This window comes from Helianthus annuus, chromosome 9, assembly GCF_002127325.2.
Source record: "Helianthus annuus cultivar XRQ/B chromosome 9, HanXRQr2.0-SUNRISE, whole genome shotgun sequence".
NCBI lineage: Eukaryota > Viridiplantae > Streptophyta > Magnoliopsida > Asterales > Asteraceae > Helianthus > Helianthus annuus.
The window spans coordinates 58,864,192-58,880,052 of NC_035441.2; the positions used below are offsets into that span (position 1 = coordinate 58,864,192).

At 38.0% G+C, this 15,861-nt stretch overlaps 1 protein-coding gene across 1 annotated transcript; it reads right to left on the minus strand.

The window, feature by feature from the left end:
- Positions 1-1,338: 1,338 nt before the first annotated feature.
- LOC110877768 (probable leucine-rich repeat receptor-like protein kinase At5g49770) lies at positions 1,339-15,635 on the minus strand. Its single transcript, XM_022125968.2, has 19 exons — positions 15,536-15,635; positions 15,321-15,444; positions 15,114-15,185; positions 14,623-14,697; positions 14,307-14,378; positions 13,512-13,673; positions 13,360-13,434; positions 13,212-13,283; positions 13,051-13,122; positions 12,905-12,973; positions 12,755-12,829; positions 12,274-12,345; positions 12,058-12,192; positions 11,363-11,847; positions 10,502-10,672; positions 9,489-9,625; positions 3,178-3,397; positions 2,328-2,563; positions 1,339-2,004 (listed from the first exon to the last, which is right to left on the minus strand). The coding sequence occupies exons 1-19, from the start codon at positions 15,609-15,611 to the stop codon at positions 1,528-1,530; spliced, it is 2,877 nt and encodes a 958-aa protein (XP_021981660.1). The 5' UTR covers positions 15,612-15,635; the 3' UTR covers positions 1,339-1,527.
- Positions 15,636-15,861: the final 226 nt, after the last annotated feature.

Here is a 15,861-nt window from a genome sequence, read left to right on the forward strand (position 1 = left end):
CTGACACATCAGCTTTTCTTATATCACTTGGATTTCTCCTTTTATAGAAAGTATAGATAGATTTGTTATTTTCCTTCGTTCATGTACGTAGTAGTTGTTTTGATTCATTACGAACAATGAAACCAACTTGGCGTGCAAGGCTCAAGGAGGTTTTTAGGGGTAGATAATTATAGATTATTAAATGTGATAATTATTTAAAAATTAGTTATAATTATCATAGTTAATTAATTGATTAGAGAATTATCTAGCATTCTACACGAGTTAAGTTTGGATGTTTATAGGGTAATTATATGAGCAATCTTAGTATAAGTCTAATGTGATAGGTCAGCTTATAAATACCATGTATCGAGTATTCTGGATTGTAAAAATCAAGTTTTTGAATAGTTTTCTTGATCTAATAATATTATGTGAGTTAGCCATAATATTATGTTCGTTTGAGTATCGATTGAGACTTGACAAATACGATAAAATATTAAAATATGTGAAGATAATGGTGATAAGATACAAAGATTAAAAAAAAAAAAAAAGAAAACACGCTGCGTAGGCACAACTTTAAGATAATATGTTTTCTTATGGCATAAATTAACTCATAACCTGCCATTATGGTAAACGAACATGTTAAAGACATGATGTGAAGAATTTTAATGATTATAACCATTTATCTTAACTACCTTTCAAAAGAAAAAAAAAAAACTATTTATCTTAACTTATGAGGCATGGTGATGGAGAAAATCCACACCTAAGTTGCAAATTAAGACCTTAAAATAAAGATATCACTGGAATAACCTATCACCTTGACGAATTACTTTTAATAAAGATATCACTAGAATAACCTATCACCCTGATGAAATTACTTTTAATAAAGATATCACTGGAATAACCTATCACCCTGACGAAATTACTTTTAATTTTATAATAGAGTAAATTACTTTTTGAGTTCTTGTGTTTTAGTGGTTTTAACTACTTGAGTACAAAATCAAAAGTTTAATGCCATGAATCCCTAATCGCTCATTTTATAACGTTTTGAGTCCAATTTCATTCATTTTATAATGTTTTGAGTCCAATTTTGTTAAAAAAAAAAAAAATTGGACTCAAAAGGACTCAAAAAGTTATAAAAAAAGCGTCTAGGGACTCACAGCGTTAAACTTTGACGAGACACATATGGTGCAACGAGAAGGTTTTATGCATATGAGTATTTGAGAAGGTGTGCATGCTTCATAAATTCATTTATAGATTGACTTAACATCTCAAAGCTAGATTTTTTGTTTTAGTGAGAAAATCAAAGAGTTAAATGAGTTTAGTTGATATATGAACACCCAAGATTTATTAAAACACGTCTTAACCACTAAAAATATATAAATAAAAATAATTTATGCACACCAATATCAAATGATATAAAGAACAAGTACAACAAGCTCAGAATGAACGAAAAATATGTATCCCTTTAGGTTCGGATCCTAAACAACGATTTATTCATCGTACAAGAAAATACACAAATGCAGATATTTACATTGCAAGCCAAGAATCTTACTTAGGATGTAGCTTTGGGGGCATAAAACCTCCGCTATAAGCAAAAAGGCTATCGTTACTATAAGGATGGTCGTAGTCTTTGCCGCTAGTTTCAAAACTAGCTGAAGTAGACGATGATGATTGCGTGCCGGGGTTAAACCCTCCGAGGGCCATAATGCCCTCGAGCTCCTTCACGACTTCACTCATTGCTGGTCTTTGATTACCCGTCTCTTCAACACACCTAAGCGCCAAATCCACAAACCTCTCCAACCCTTTGAGTTGGCTACTCAAACCAATTGTCGGGTCAAGAACATCCTGTAGGCCGTATAGTTCTTTATTCTTGTCCATTGCTTGTTTCACTTCCCTCACGATGTACCTGCTTTTCTCAATCGGCTTTCTTGCGGTTATTAGCTCTAGCATCACAACTCCAAAGCTATAAACATCGCTCTTTTCAGTCAGTTGTTGAGTCATGTAATACTCTGGATCCATGTATCCCTACATCCCATGAATATGGTGAAGAATCAATAAAGGTCGTAATTTAGCCCATTTACATATGAATGTGTCGATTTATATGTGTATTTAACATCTAGATCATGAAAAAAATAAACAATAAATCGATTGGTCGAAAAGGGTAAAAAAAGCCCTCATCAAAACGTTACATTCAATACGGAAATTTTTAGCTTGTTAGCGAACCTGTCTATTTTGTCAACTCTATAAATTGTAACATGTTATTAATATGATATGTTCTAACAATTTTGGGTTCATAACATGAGGATACGAGATTATGAGCATCGTATAGTTAAGAAAGAGTCACTAACCATGGTCCCTTTGACTTGAGTGGTTATATGAGTCTGATTAGCACCACTCATTGGCTTAGATAGTCCGAAATCAGCAACTTTTGCAACTAATCGTTCATCTAGTAAGATATTATTCGTTTTAACGTCCCTATGTATGATTGGGGGATCAGCAAGATCGTGTAGATATTGCAACCCTCTTGCTGCTCCAAGTGCGATTTTCAGCCTACGCGCCCAATCTAACCTGATGCCCGATTTCCCTACACATAAAAGTTTCTGTAAACCTTTAGTGACTGAAATAAATTTTTGGGACCTTTAGTGCTTGAAATCATAGTGACAACTGACAAGTGCATTAATTATGTCACAAAGAGATGCCTTTTATAGTGCGACTCTTACACTATAAACCAAAAGGACTTTCATCCACAGTAGGATCCGTTGGTGAAGATACCAAACGTCTGTAATATGTCAGAACTATGGAAACGGAGCGTGGACAAAAATTTTACCGACAGATTACATATCGCATACGAATCACCAACGACCATTTAAAGTTAGTTTTTACATTTTCTCTCTTGGGGTTTTTTTGGATCCGCCGGTAAGCACGGTAACCGACACCATAAAAAAATTATTTTTTTGTATTCGGATCCATCGATGTCCAGTTAAAAAATTACATTTTCTTAGATATTTTTTTTATTCATCAGTAATCACCGGCATATTACCGACTACAAGTTAAACCTAAGTTTTCTTTTACTCTTTTGAATTTTTCGATGATTGTTTAGTGTTTTGTTAGTATGAAAAGACTTTCTATAATGATGGTGTTAACATTTTTAGTGACAAAACAAGTGACTAGAGGAGTGAAGACATAGAATGCGAGTACCCGAAAGACTATCCTTGAGTGTACCATTCACGACATACTCATACACTAGCATTTGTTCGCCCTGATCAAAGCAAAATCCGATTAGGCCAACAAGATTCTTGTGGTGAACTCTTGAAAGAAGCTCGATCTCAGTTTTAAACTCAAGCCCTCCTTGTGACGATCCTTGTCGAGCTCTTTTGATTGCAATCAGCTGACCATTCGGAAGACTTCCTCTATATACCTACACAATGTTTTTCAACCATTAAAGGCTCGAAAATTAATTTAGAACCCGCTAACATCATATTAACTCTTCCCACAAACCATGTCCAAATAACATTATGTCATATTTGAAATAGAGAGAGGTTGCCAGAGGCGGACACAAGAATTATTTTCTGGGGGTGCGAACGAGGGGTTCAACCTGTTGGAGATGTTGTCTTCAGCCCAACCCATTAAGGCTAGTCAAGAATTAGAGAGAAGATGGGAAAGGGTTCGGCCGGCCCTAACCCTAATGGGCTTTAAGTGTTTTAAGCCTAGTTGTTTAGTTACTTGTTTAGCAAGGGACTAACCCTAATTCTAGCCTATAAATATATCTCTTGTACTTGTAAGCATTATCACTCAATAAAATACAAACCCTAGTTGCCCCCGTGGACGTAGGTTACACACTGTGACCGGACCACGTAAATCTCGTGTCTACTTTTCTTGTTGCTTTCGTTTATTGATCGTGTGTGTGTGATCTAAATCCTAACAACTGGTATCAGAGCTCGGGCTCTTGATAAAGAACACACACCAGCCGCCTACCACCTCCTGCCTCCAGCCGCCGCCGCAAACCCTAATTAGGGTTTCGCCGTCGCCACCTAGCCGCCGCTAGGGTTTCCACGCCGACACCCACCGACCCGCTGCAGTTTCGCAGCTTTGCTCCAGGGCAACCGGGTACCGCCGCCGCCACCTAACCCAGATTAGGGTTTTGCCAGCCGCCGCCTACCATCTTGCCGGAATCGCAGAACCGCCGCCGCCGCTAACCAGATTAGGGTTTCCAGCCGCCGCCGCTCAAAAAGAAGGGTTTCTTTACCGATTTTCGCTGCTGCGTTTTTCGGATTTCCTGCACGTTTTTCGAGGTCAGATTTCAGGGTTGTTTTTTTCAGTTTATTCTCTCACGATTCTCTGGTTAGTCTCTGTTATTCAGCAAAGATGTCTGACGATGGAAAAGTCAGAATTGAGAAGTTTGATGGGAAGAATTTCGGATGGTGGAAGATGCAAATCAAGGATTTGCTGATACAGAAGGATCTGGATGCAGCCTTAGAGCCTCCTCCTACACCTGTAACGGATAAGTGGACAGCCATTGACAAGAGAGCTATGTCAACTATCAGGCTCACTCTTTCTATGAATGTTGGCTACAATATTTCTGAACAAACCTCAGCACGAGGAATCATCGAGGCTTTGTCAAATATGTATGAGAAGCCGTCTCCTGCCAACAAGGTGTTTCTGATACGGGAGTTAGTCAACACCCGCATGAAAGAGGGAAGTTCTGTTATTGAGCATATTAATTTGTTTAATTCTCACTTGTCTCGTTTGAATTCAGTAAAATTCAAGATAGATGATGAACTGCAAGCATGCCTGCTCTTGTCCTCATTACCTGACAGCTGGTCAGGAACTATTACTGCAGTCACTGGGGCAGTTGAGACCCTCACTTTTGCTAAAGTTCGTGACTTGATATTGAATGAGGACTCGAGAAGGAGGAATTCTGGAGAGACAAGTTCGTTGCTCAGTACTGAGGGGAGAGGGAGAAGTAATAATAGAGGTGGAAATAGAGGAAGGTCAAAGTCAAAACGAAGAAGCAAGTCAAGACCAGCAAAACCGAGAAAAGACATACAGTGCTGGAACTGTGATGAGCATGGGCACTTTAGAAGTCAGTGTACTAAACCTCATAGAGACAAAAAGGAGGTGAATGCTACCACAGCCTCAGATTCAGAGGATGCCCTTATTTGTTGTGTCGAAAATACTGTTGAAGACTGGATTATGGATTCAGGAGCATCGTTTCATGCTACTTCTAGCACAAAGAAAATGAAGAATCTACGAACAGGTAACTTTGGTAAAGTTCGTTTGGCTAATAATCACAGTCTTGATATTACAGGAATTGGAGACATAGACTTAAAAACACCATTGGGAACCGTTTGGACCTTGAAGAATGTTCGGGTCATTCCTGGTTTGAAGAGGATGTTGATATCCATTGGTCAGCTTGATGATCAGGGATATGATGTCCACTTTGGTAGAGGACAATGGAAAGTTGTTAAAGGCAGTACGGTCATTGCAAGAGGAAAGAAGAGAGGTACACTATACATGGTTGAGGTACCAACTGACGGGGTTAATGCAGTATCTGATGGGCCGAGTCTATCAAAGTTATGGCATCAACGACTCGGCCACATGAGTGAAAAGGGGATGAAGATGCTTGTTACCAAGGGAAAGCTTCCAGAACTGAAACAGGTCGAGTCTGAGTTTTGTGAACCGTGCATCCTTGGCAAGAAAAAGAAGGTGACTTTTGTGAAGACAGGGAGAGCACCAAAAGCTCAGAAATTGGAGCTGATTCACTCAGACGTGTACGGGCCGACATCAGTTGCTTCACCTGCAGGATCTCGCTATTATGTGACCTTCATAGACGATTCAACACGCAAGGTATGGGTTTACTTTCTTAAACATAAATCTGAAGTTTTTGATAAATTTAAGAAATGGAAAGCTGCTGTTGAACTTGAAACTGATTTGAAGGTGAAATGCTTGAAGTCTGACAACGGAGGTGAATATATCAGCAAAGAATTTACAGATTATTGTGCTGAGAGGGGGATCAGGATGATAAATACAGTTCCAGGAACTCCGCAACAGAATGGGGTTGCAGAGAGGATGAACAGAACATTGTGTGAGAGAGCCAGGAGTATGAGATTGAATGCAGGGCTCCCAAAAATGTTCTGGGCTGATGCGGTTAACACCGCGGCTTATCTTATCAATCGTGGGCCTTCAGTACCGTTGGGATTCAAGATTCCTCAGGAAGAATGGAAGGGAAAAGCAGTTGAGTATGATCACCTGAGAATCTTCGGGTGTAGTGCTTATGATATTGATCTTGAAGGTGACAAGTTAGATGCAAAAGCAAAGAAGTACACGCTCGTTGGATATGGGTCTGATAAAATGGGCTACAGACTTTGGGATCATGAAAGTAGGAAGCTAGTCAGAAGCAAACATGCCGAATTTAATGAAGCAGAGCTGTACAAAGACAGGAATTCGGAGAAGTCAGAGGTTCAGAAAGAAGAGGTTGAGTTTGACACTGATGGTCAAAAGAATGAACCAGTTATAGAATCTGAATCAGATTCTGAAGATGACATAGGACCAGAGGTTGAAGGTGGATATAATGAGACAGGAGAAGTCTCTGACAGTGGGAGCTCAGAACATGAAGAACAGCCTCCACAACAGCCTGACCCGTCAGAAAATTGGGTCAGGAGATCCACCCGAGTTAGTAAACCGCCTAATAAATATAATCCTTCAGTTAATTATATTCTCTTGACAGAAAACGGTGAACCAGAAAGCTACTCTGAGGCAGTCAAGATGAAAGATTTTCTCCAGTGGGAGCATGCAATGAAGGATGAGATGAGCTCTTTAGATAAAAACAAGACTTGGGTCTTAGTAAAGCTTCCGCCAGATAAAAGAGCTTTACAAAATAAATGGGTCTTCAGGGTCAAAGAAGAACACGATGGTTCTAAACGGTACAAAGCCCGTTTAGTAGTCAAGGGGTTTCAGCAGAAGAAGGGAGTTGATTATGATGAGATTTTCTCTCCGGTGGTGAAGATGACTACCATCAGGTTGGTTCTTAGTATTGTAGCCGCAGAAAAGTTGCATCTAGAGCAGTTAGATGTGAAAACAGCTTTTCTACATGGTGACCTAAATGAAGACATTTATATGGCACAACCTGAGGGATTCAAGGTTGTTGGGAAAGAGAACTGGGTCTGCAAATTGAAGAAGAGTTTGTATGGTCTTAAACAGGCACCCAGATAGTGGTACATGAAGTTTGATAACTTCATGGAAAGGTCAGGGTACAAGAGATGTCAGATGGACCATTGCTTCTATTTGAAGAAGTTCAGCAACTCTTATATCATATTGTTACTTTACGTTGACGATATGTTAATTGCAGGTTCTGATATGAAAGAAATAAGCAGGTTAAAGAAGCAAATGTCCAAAGAATTCGAGATGAAGGATTTGGGTCCAGCCAGACAAATACTCGGGATGAGTATAACCAGAAGCAAGAAAGATGGCTCAGTGACACTATCCCAGGAGAAGTATATCTGGAAAGTGTTAGAGAGATTTGGTATGAACAGTGAGAAGACCAAGCCTAGAAACACGCCTTTAGGAAGTCACCTCAAGCTTACTAAAGAACAGTGTCCCAGAACAGAAGAAGAAAAAGCTGATATGGCTAGAGTTCCATATGCATCTGCTGTAGGAAGTCTAATGTATGCTATGGTATGCACGAGACCTGACATAGCACACGCAGTTGGAGTTGTCAGTCGCTTTATGTCAAATCCGGGAAGAGAACACTGGGAAGCAGTTAAATGGGTGCTTCGTTATTTGAAAGGTACGTCAAAGATGGGGCTGTGTTTTAAAGGAAAGGATGTGGTTCTCAAGGGTTATACAGATGCTGACCTGGGTGGCTGTAAAGATACATTTAAAAGCACTACAGGATATGTCTTTACAGTGGGAGGAACAGCAGTGAGTTGGATGTCCAAACTTCAGAAAAGTGTGGCTTTATCTACTACAGAAGCTGAATACATGGCAGTAGCTGAGGCCAGTAAAGAACTAGTATGGTTGAAAGCTTTTCTGAAAGAGTTAGGGAAGAATCAAGCTGACTACCCGTTGTATTGTGACAATGAAAGTGCAGTGAAACTTGCAAAGAATCCCGTTTATCATGGGAAGACGAAGCACATAGGGATGAGGTATCATTTTGTTAGAGGATTGATCAGTGAAGGATTAATCAGTTTGAAGAATGTCCCAGGTGCTAAGAATCCAGCAGATATGTTTACCAAGGTTGTGGTGCTGGATAAGCTGAAGCTATGCATAGCTTCAGCTGGCCTTCAGGAATAATGTTGAGAAGGTGGGGTAACTAGGGAGTTTTGAAGATCAAGGGGGATTTTCATTTACAGAAGTACAGAAGAGATGGTGCAGTTCGAGGTCCGAAGACACCAAGTGGGAGATTGTTGGAGATGTTGTCTTCAGCCCAACCCATTAAGGCTAGTCAAGAATTAGAGAGAAGATGGGAAAGGGTTCGGCCGGCCCTAACCCTAATGGGCTTTAAGTGTTTTAAGCCTAGTTGTTTAGTTACTTGTTTAGCAAGGGACTAACCCTAATTCTAGCCTATAAATATATCTCTTGTACTTGTAAGCATTATCACTCAATAAAATACAAACCCTAGTTGCCCCCGTGGACGTAGGTTACACACTGTGACCGAACCACGTAAATCTCATGTCTACTTTTCTTGTTGCTTTCGTTTATTGATCGTGTGTGTGTGATCTAAATCCTAACACAACCAAGATTTCAAAGGGTGCGATCGGGATTTTAGCCTATAAAACACACTAAAAAGTTTTTTGTTAGAGGGGCGCCAGCCCAACGAAGCCCACACTTGGGCCCACCCCTGGTTGCCATTCTTAGGGTTTAAAGACCCGGCGGTTACCACCATGCTTGTAGGCTATGCTTAGACTGTCTCCAATGCATCGGCCTGCATTTATTACATGCATCCTAGTCATTACTGTCACATCAGCTTTTTACTCATTCTTAACAAATGCACTATCTCTCCTCTTTTTAACTCCAACCCATCCTTCCCACATGCACCTTCTCTCCTCTATTTTTTTTAAGCTTAAAATTGAATGGGCTCACCTTCTCTCTCTGCACTTGGTTGCACTTCCCCACCTACAAGCCTTCCCCTTCATCACTTACTCTATTGCATCCTTCCCACATGCAGCCTTCACGTCACCAAATACACCCCCTTCACTTGAAGCATTGGAAGCAGTCTTATAGAAAGTTTCATCAAGGCAAAGGGGCCCTACTGGCAACCTGAAGAGGCTGAGCATAATTTTTATAGAAAATCCTATCCTATTATCAGCGACGAATAACCGACAGACATCCATCAGTAATTTGTTGTTAAACTGTTGGTTTAACCCCAGCTTGTTTTTCGTTGGTAATCTGTTAGTAATCACGATCTGACTACCGACTATTTAATCTAATCTACCATTTTCATTTATTTTTTTGGCCTTGTTGTGATCATTTGGTTATACTCATTTGTTTAATAGTGTACTAAGACTAACCATTCCGTATCCGCCTACTCCTATGTTGTTCGTCTCCGAAAAGTTGTTTGTGTATTTCTTAAGTTCTTCAAAGGTGAAGGCTCTTGCCCCTTTCAACTGTGGAGCATCACCACTCTTGCTAGTTTGATCCCAATGCGCTGCAAATATTATACGTCACTAGAATAAATTAGAAAATTCTATTTACTTATCTTAATATATTTAAGAATGTTTTTTTTCAAAAAATGAAATTATTTTAAAACTCATAAGAGCAAATGAGTTTTTTTTTTGTTTGATTACTAGTCGTCATTCAACATAGCAATTTCAAACGGAAAAGGTTAAACAGCTAAGTGAGATAGTGACTTTCGTTCATAAGAAAGTGACTTCAAACAGAAAAAGTTATAATAGATTTCAAAGATGCATACTTTCGTCCATACGAATTCTGATTTCTTTTTACTTCTCAGTTTTATTTAAGATATAATTTAGTTTTTCTCTAGCAATTGATATATAATATTTTTATTAAAAAAAACTAAATACACAATTTTGTTATAATTTTTTTAATACGCTTCGATATAAATCATATAATAAACCGTGTTGTATAAAAAAATAAAGTACTATTCGATATTATGATACGAAAAATACTTTATTTTGTATACAATTCAGTTTTTGATAAAACTAACTCACTCGGAGCATTGACATCACATTCCTTATACTCATTTCATTCTTAAGATTTAAGAAAACAATCTGAAAAGTATTACTCTGTCTCATTCGTTATCCTTATACCTTATCTATATATTTTTCAAGAAAATTAAAGTAAATTATTGTATTTTTATAGATAAGGAATGAGATATGAGAAGATTTAAAAAAAAAATGAGAGATAAATTTATGGAATAGGATTCTTGAAAATTGAAAAAAAAAAGACATATTTAACATCATGGGTTTTAAAAACGACCCATTAAAAAAACAAAAAAATTAACAGGTGAGATTGTTTTGTTTGGTGTGATCTACAGTCTTTTAAGTAGGAGAAAAATAATTACCAAAGGGTTGTGTTTGTTGGGAGGTTCTTTCAACTTGTTTTCTCTGGTTAAAAGCATACATTGCTGCTAGAACTAATAACACAACAAGCACACTACCACCAACGGCTGATCCTATGATAATTCCAGTGTTAGATGACTTATGTTTTGTGCCACTGGTCCCTCCTGATGTCTCTGTAAAATGGCATAAAAATACATTTCAATTCTTGTCATATAAGTTTAAGATAAAATAATGAAAATAAACCATTAACCATTGTTCTTGTCATTTTATCAAAATAATCACAAACTTTATTTTAAAAAAAAAAAGTTCGATTTGACCATTACGCACATTTCTGTGATAGGGAAAACCAACCACAATAAGACATGTGACAACATTTGCCTCAAATGGCGCAAAGGTGTCAGTACTTTTGCGTCAAGTGGTGCAAAAGTGGTAGTACCTTTTCGCCAAGACAAAAATATGTAAAATATGTCTTATCGGCACAAAAGTACGCCACGTGTCTTGTGAGTTCAAGAGAAAATTACAAGAATAAACATTTGACCGAATGTTTTTTTCATAATAACCACTATCATTTCAACAAGAAATACCAGTTTACCGTTACGCATATATCAATGACTAGGAAAAACAAACATAATAAGACATGTGGCAGCGTTTGCACCAAATGGCGCAAAAGTGGCAGTATGCTTACGCCAAGTCTAATAAGGTGCAGACAAATGTCTTGTCAGTGCAAAAGTATGCCACGTGTCATCTGGTCATTGGGTTTCATTTAAAAGTTACGATAGTAACTTAGCAATAGAAAATTTTCAAAGGCTATTTTCATGATTTTTCATATGAATTTAAAGCGGTATCATATAGAAAGATTTTACCAGGTAAGAAGTTATCATAGTTTGTAGACATGAAAACATAAGTGTTGAAATCTTTGGTAGGCTTGAAGGTTTGATTGCTAAGCGCGAACCCGAGCCCAACAATCCCAGTCCTGTTGAAACTTGGTCCTGGAGACGGGTAAACTTCGAGATTAATCACAAGATAATCATCCAAATTCCTGCTAGGATTCTTTAATGCCACTGAATCTACAGGGAGATTGGCTTTCCGAAAGAATGTCATCAGTTGATCTTGAAGGGAGGCATAAATGGTATAGTTTCCAAGTGAAGAGAAGGATGGAGCTTTAAAGAAAAACGAGCCCATGTATGGAAACGCGCATTGACAGTTTGGACTCGAAACAAGGCCCGAACTACACGAAGGTGGCACGCAATTGTTTGGTGGCGTTGAATATGATGCATTAGTAGTTGTGGGAAGGGAGCAATATTTGTCCGTCACACCCGATTCCATACATAATGGATTATCCACAAGTCTGCAGTCATAGCGGGTCAAATGAATTAAAAGTCGCCAAAAGTGTATACTAAATAATTTTACCCTAAAACTTTATAAGTACTCTATTATACTGATATCTAAAATATAAAATATTTATAAATAATTAAGTGAACAAGACGTGTTTAGGGTCAACCTAACCTCGACTCTTATAGAAAGACGTATGCAAAGAGCGTGTAGTTACAAAACTTACATTAATTCAATGCTATATTGGCGTCGTTGGGTGAAAGAAGCGATCTGGTTTGTCCTCAGATCAACAAGTTGAAGTTGTGTGCTCGGATTTGAACCAATACTCAAGGTTCCGTTTAACCGGTTGTCACTTAAATCACTGTCGAAAGAACCATTGTGAGTTATGAAACTTCAGCAAGTGGAAACTTTTTATAAACAGTTAACAAACTGATTTACTAACACATTCTGTAATTGAGGAATGCTGAAGAAGTCAACAGGCAGTTCTCCTCCAAGGTTTGTACTCTGCATCTTGCTGTCACAAATAACATTAAAGGATAAAATTATGGGTGACAACTTCTATACGTCATAAAATAGTAAGGTTTTGGGTTGTCATATCTAATTTGTTTAATAAACAGGTCTTGTTCAGGTTGACCTGTTTAACCCATTTAACTAAATAGTCGACCCATCAATCTGTTTAACTAAAATAGGAAAATAATCAAACAACTTGACCCACCAATTTGTTTTATTAAAAGCGCGACCATTCAACCCGTCTAGTTAATCAAATAACTTATGGGTGATGTCTTTAACACAAATAAATATATGGGTTGTCTTCAAGTTCAACGATTCAACCTGCAACCCGACACGTTTAACACCCCTACGAAAACTAGTGAGCCAATTCGGGCTTGAATAAGATGTTAGTCAACCCGAAAAACTTTGCTTACACGGTTGTCAGAGCCCGCAGAGTTGTAAACCAAGATGGAACAACCGATGGATCAAAAGAATTATTGCTTAAATCCCTGCAAATGTGAAATCACAATAAACACAATGAGTTCAATGTCAACAAACTTTTACTCTAATGTCCCATTACTTACAGATAGTTCAGGAGGCTCATGCCGGTAAGATTAGGTACCACCCCGGTTAACCGATTGTTTGACAAGAACCTTCAAAACAAAATCTATAAAAAATCAATACACAAAAATGAAACATTGAACCAAGTGTTTAATGTTGTCAAACTTACATCTCAGTGACATTTATAAGGTTGTTGATGTTCGACGGGACAATGCCACTCAACCCGTTTCTATCGAGCCGCCTAGTTCAAGAAAACACATTCACTTCGCGTTAACACGCAAATCCAAAAATGTACACTAGGCGAAAAGTTGGATAAACAACGATACTTACACGACCTCTAGAGACTTGACAAGCCCGAGCGTGTTAGGAATAGAGCCCGTTAGCTCGTTGTTCTCAAATAACCTGTTAGAGTGAATGTTAACTCGCATTTATTGTCTATGATCTCTTTTGTATGATCATTCACAAGATTGGAACATACAGATGAATGAGAGTCATGTTGGAGTTGAAGAGGCCCGGTGGGATATTGCCCGATAGCCCGTTGTCTCCAAAGTGACTGAAAACATTAAGACATAAGTGTCGTTCGGTTCTATGAGCAGAATGTAGTCGAAATGTAAACAGAAGTAAGCGTACAAGTGTTTGGCGTGCGTTAACATATCAAGACCGGGCTTTGACCCGTTAGAGACGGGTAAACTCCCTGTGAGCTTGTTAGCACTTAGATCTAACCAGTAAAGATTCTGAAGATTGCCAATTGAAGCTGGAATGGGTCCAGTGAAACCATTTGAATTCAGTGACCTATGATTCAGTCACATATGACATAAAAGTTACAAAGTTAGCGTGACAGTACATGAAACACGACACGAAAATAAACAGGTTTTGTGATCAATCCGAGGCTCGTTTAAAAAGTCAGTTAAACCCCAACATTACCTGTTTAATAAAAGGGTGATTGACATGTTAACCCGTTTAAGTTGAAGGTTTTCGAAAATGTTCCCATCTATATTTATAAAAGGTTATTTAGAAAGTGTTAAACATTTTATGTTTAAGACTTTGATTTTTAATTTTCTCTTAACTTTTTATTTCTAAAAGTGAAATTAATTTTCCATGTCAAATTATTCATCAACTCTTAATTTTCACCTTATGAAAATATATCAACCTGTAAACCCGACACGATTAACATGTGACACCCCTAAATAATGTGGGGTCAACTCGCATCTTTTTGTCTACCTGGCTCAAGTTGATCAACAAAAACATTCTTTCTTGCAATTCTTTTACAACTATTTAATATTACAAAAAATATTTTATTATATCATGATAATTATAATAATGCATTTTTTAGTGAAGAAGACTTTGTACCCTTTGACCCCCTCTAAATAGATGTGACAGCTCTACTTGTTAATAATATTCTCTAGAGGAAGTTTAATTTCTTACAAATATCTAAGCCTTTCAAGGTTGCCAATGCTGTCTGGAATGGGACCAGTGAAACCGCAACCAACGAGGAGCCTGAACATACAAGATTAATGTTTATAATTAGCAGTGGCGGACCCAGAAATTATTTGCTGGGGGTATGGATGAGGTGTTCAACCATATTTTCAAGGGGTGCGGTCGGGTTTTTTTGCCTAAAATATACACAAAATTTTTTTCTTCAAGTGGTGCGACCGCCCACCCTGGCCAAAGGCTAGGTCCGCCCATGATAATTAGTCAAACAGTGTTATGTTTTCATTAAAACGAATGTAAAATTACTTACAAGTTTGTTAATTTCTTCAAATTCCCGACTTGTGAAGTCAACGATCCGGTCAAACCCGTGTTGTAAGATAGATCTCTATATACAAAAAAAAACAACCATAAATGATTCATGACAAGATAACATGTACCAAAATAGATACGGTGTGCTTTCAGCGACAAACGTATCCGTCAGAAATCCCTAAGTGAAAGTGGGTATCGAAAAACATGACGTGGGTAATGAATTTTTTGACGGTTTACCCAAAGAAAAAAACTGAGGGATCACCAACGGATAATATCCTCGACAGATTGCCGACAACTATCCTGGTGTCGGAAGATGCATTTTCCAACATATTGCTGACGGCCTTTACTGACAGATACCGACAACAGTTTAGCGACTGTTTAATGATACTTTCTATTTTTTAGTGAGGTTACTTTGTCAGAAATCACCGACAGATTGTGACCCTATGTCGTCAGTGATACTTGTTTTTTTATACAATCAAATGAAGAACTTACAGAATCTGCAATTCGGTTAATCCTCCAATGTCTCCCGGGAGCCCGCCGACCAAGTTCATGCTTGACAAAGTTCTGAAAAGTTATACGAAATAATGAAAAGAATGACACCGGACAAAAAGTGTTTACAGGTCAACCCAACCATTGACCCGTACTAAAAATGACTCAACTCGTCCATATTACCACCTCTAGTACAAACAAATAACTCACATCGCGGTCACACGAGAGTTTGTGCAGCGGATGCCATCCCAACTACCGCCACACGGATCAGAACCGTCGTCCCAGCTGGGTGGTGTGTTCTGCCAATAATTCTTAAGAGCCTGAAGAACTTCACCTAAACCATACAAGTATCAAATCCGATAATTGTTTTTTTTTTTTTTTTCCAATTTATGCAAGATCAAGAACACGAAAAGAATCGAACTTACGATCATTATTCTGGCCCGTTGTAATCGAAATTTGTATGAATATAACTACAAGTAATTGGCAAATTCTTGCACCCATTATTCAAGAAAACCTGAACCAAATAATGCAGGTTCAAATGACAGATTATAGTTACAGATTATATAGAAAATATTTATATATTTAATTATTTGATTAATTTAGGAATATTTAAGAAGTTTTGGAAGAAAAGTATGGGAAAGACGTGAAAAGTCAACGGTGTTGACTTGTTCTTGCAGTGTAGGAAGTAGGATTGTGTTGAGTTTTAAGTTTTGGGGGATTGAATCATTCAAAGAGGATTTATTTCAAGTAT

What these genes read in the sequence shown, in the direction of transcription:
- LOC110877768 (XM_022125968.2), bottom strand. Translation starts at nt 15,611, where the DNA reads ATGGGTGCAAGAATTTGCCAATTACTTGTAGTTATATTCATACAAATT. An exon ending in AACGGGCCAGAATAATGATC is followed by an intron (nt 15,445 to 15,535) that starts GTAAGTTCGATT and finishes TGTATGGTTTAG; the next exon opens with GTGAAGTTCTTCAGGCTCTT. An exon ending in CTCAAGTCAAAGGGACCATG is followed by an intron (nt 2,005 to 2,327) that starts GTTAGTGACTCT and finishes CATGGGATGTAG; the next exon opens with GGATACATGGATCCAGAGTA.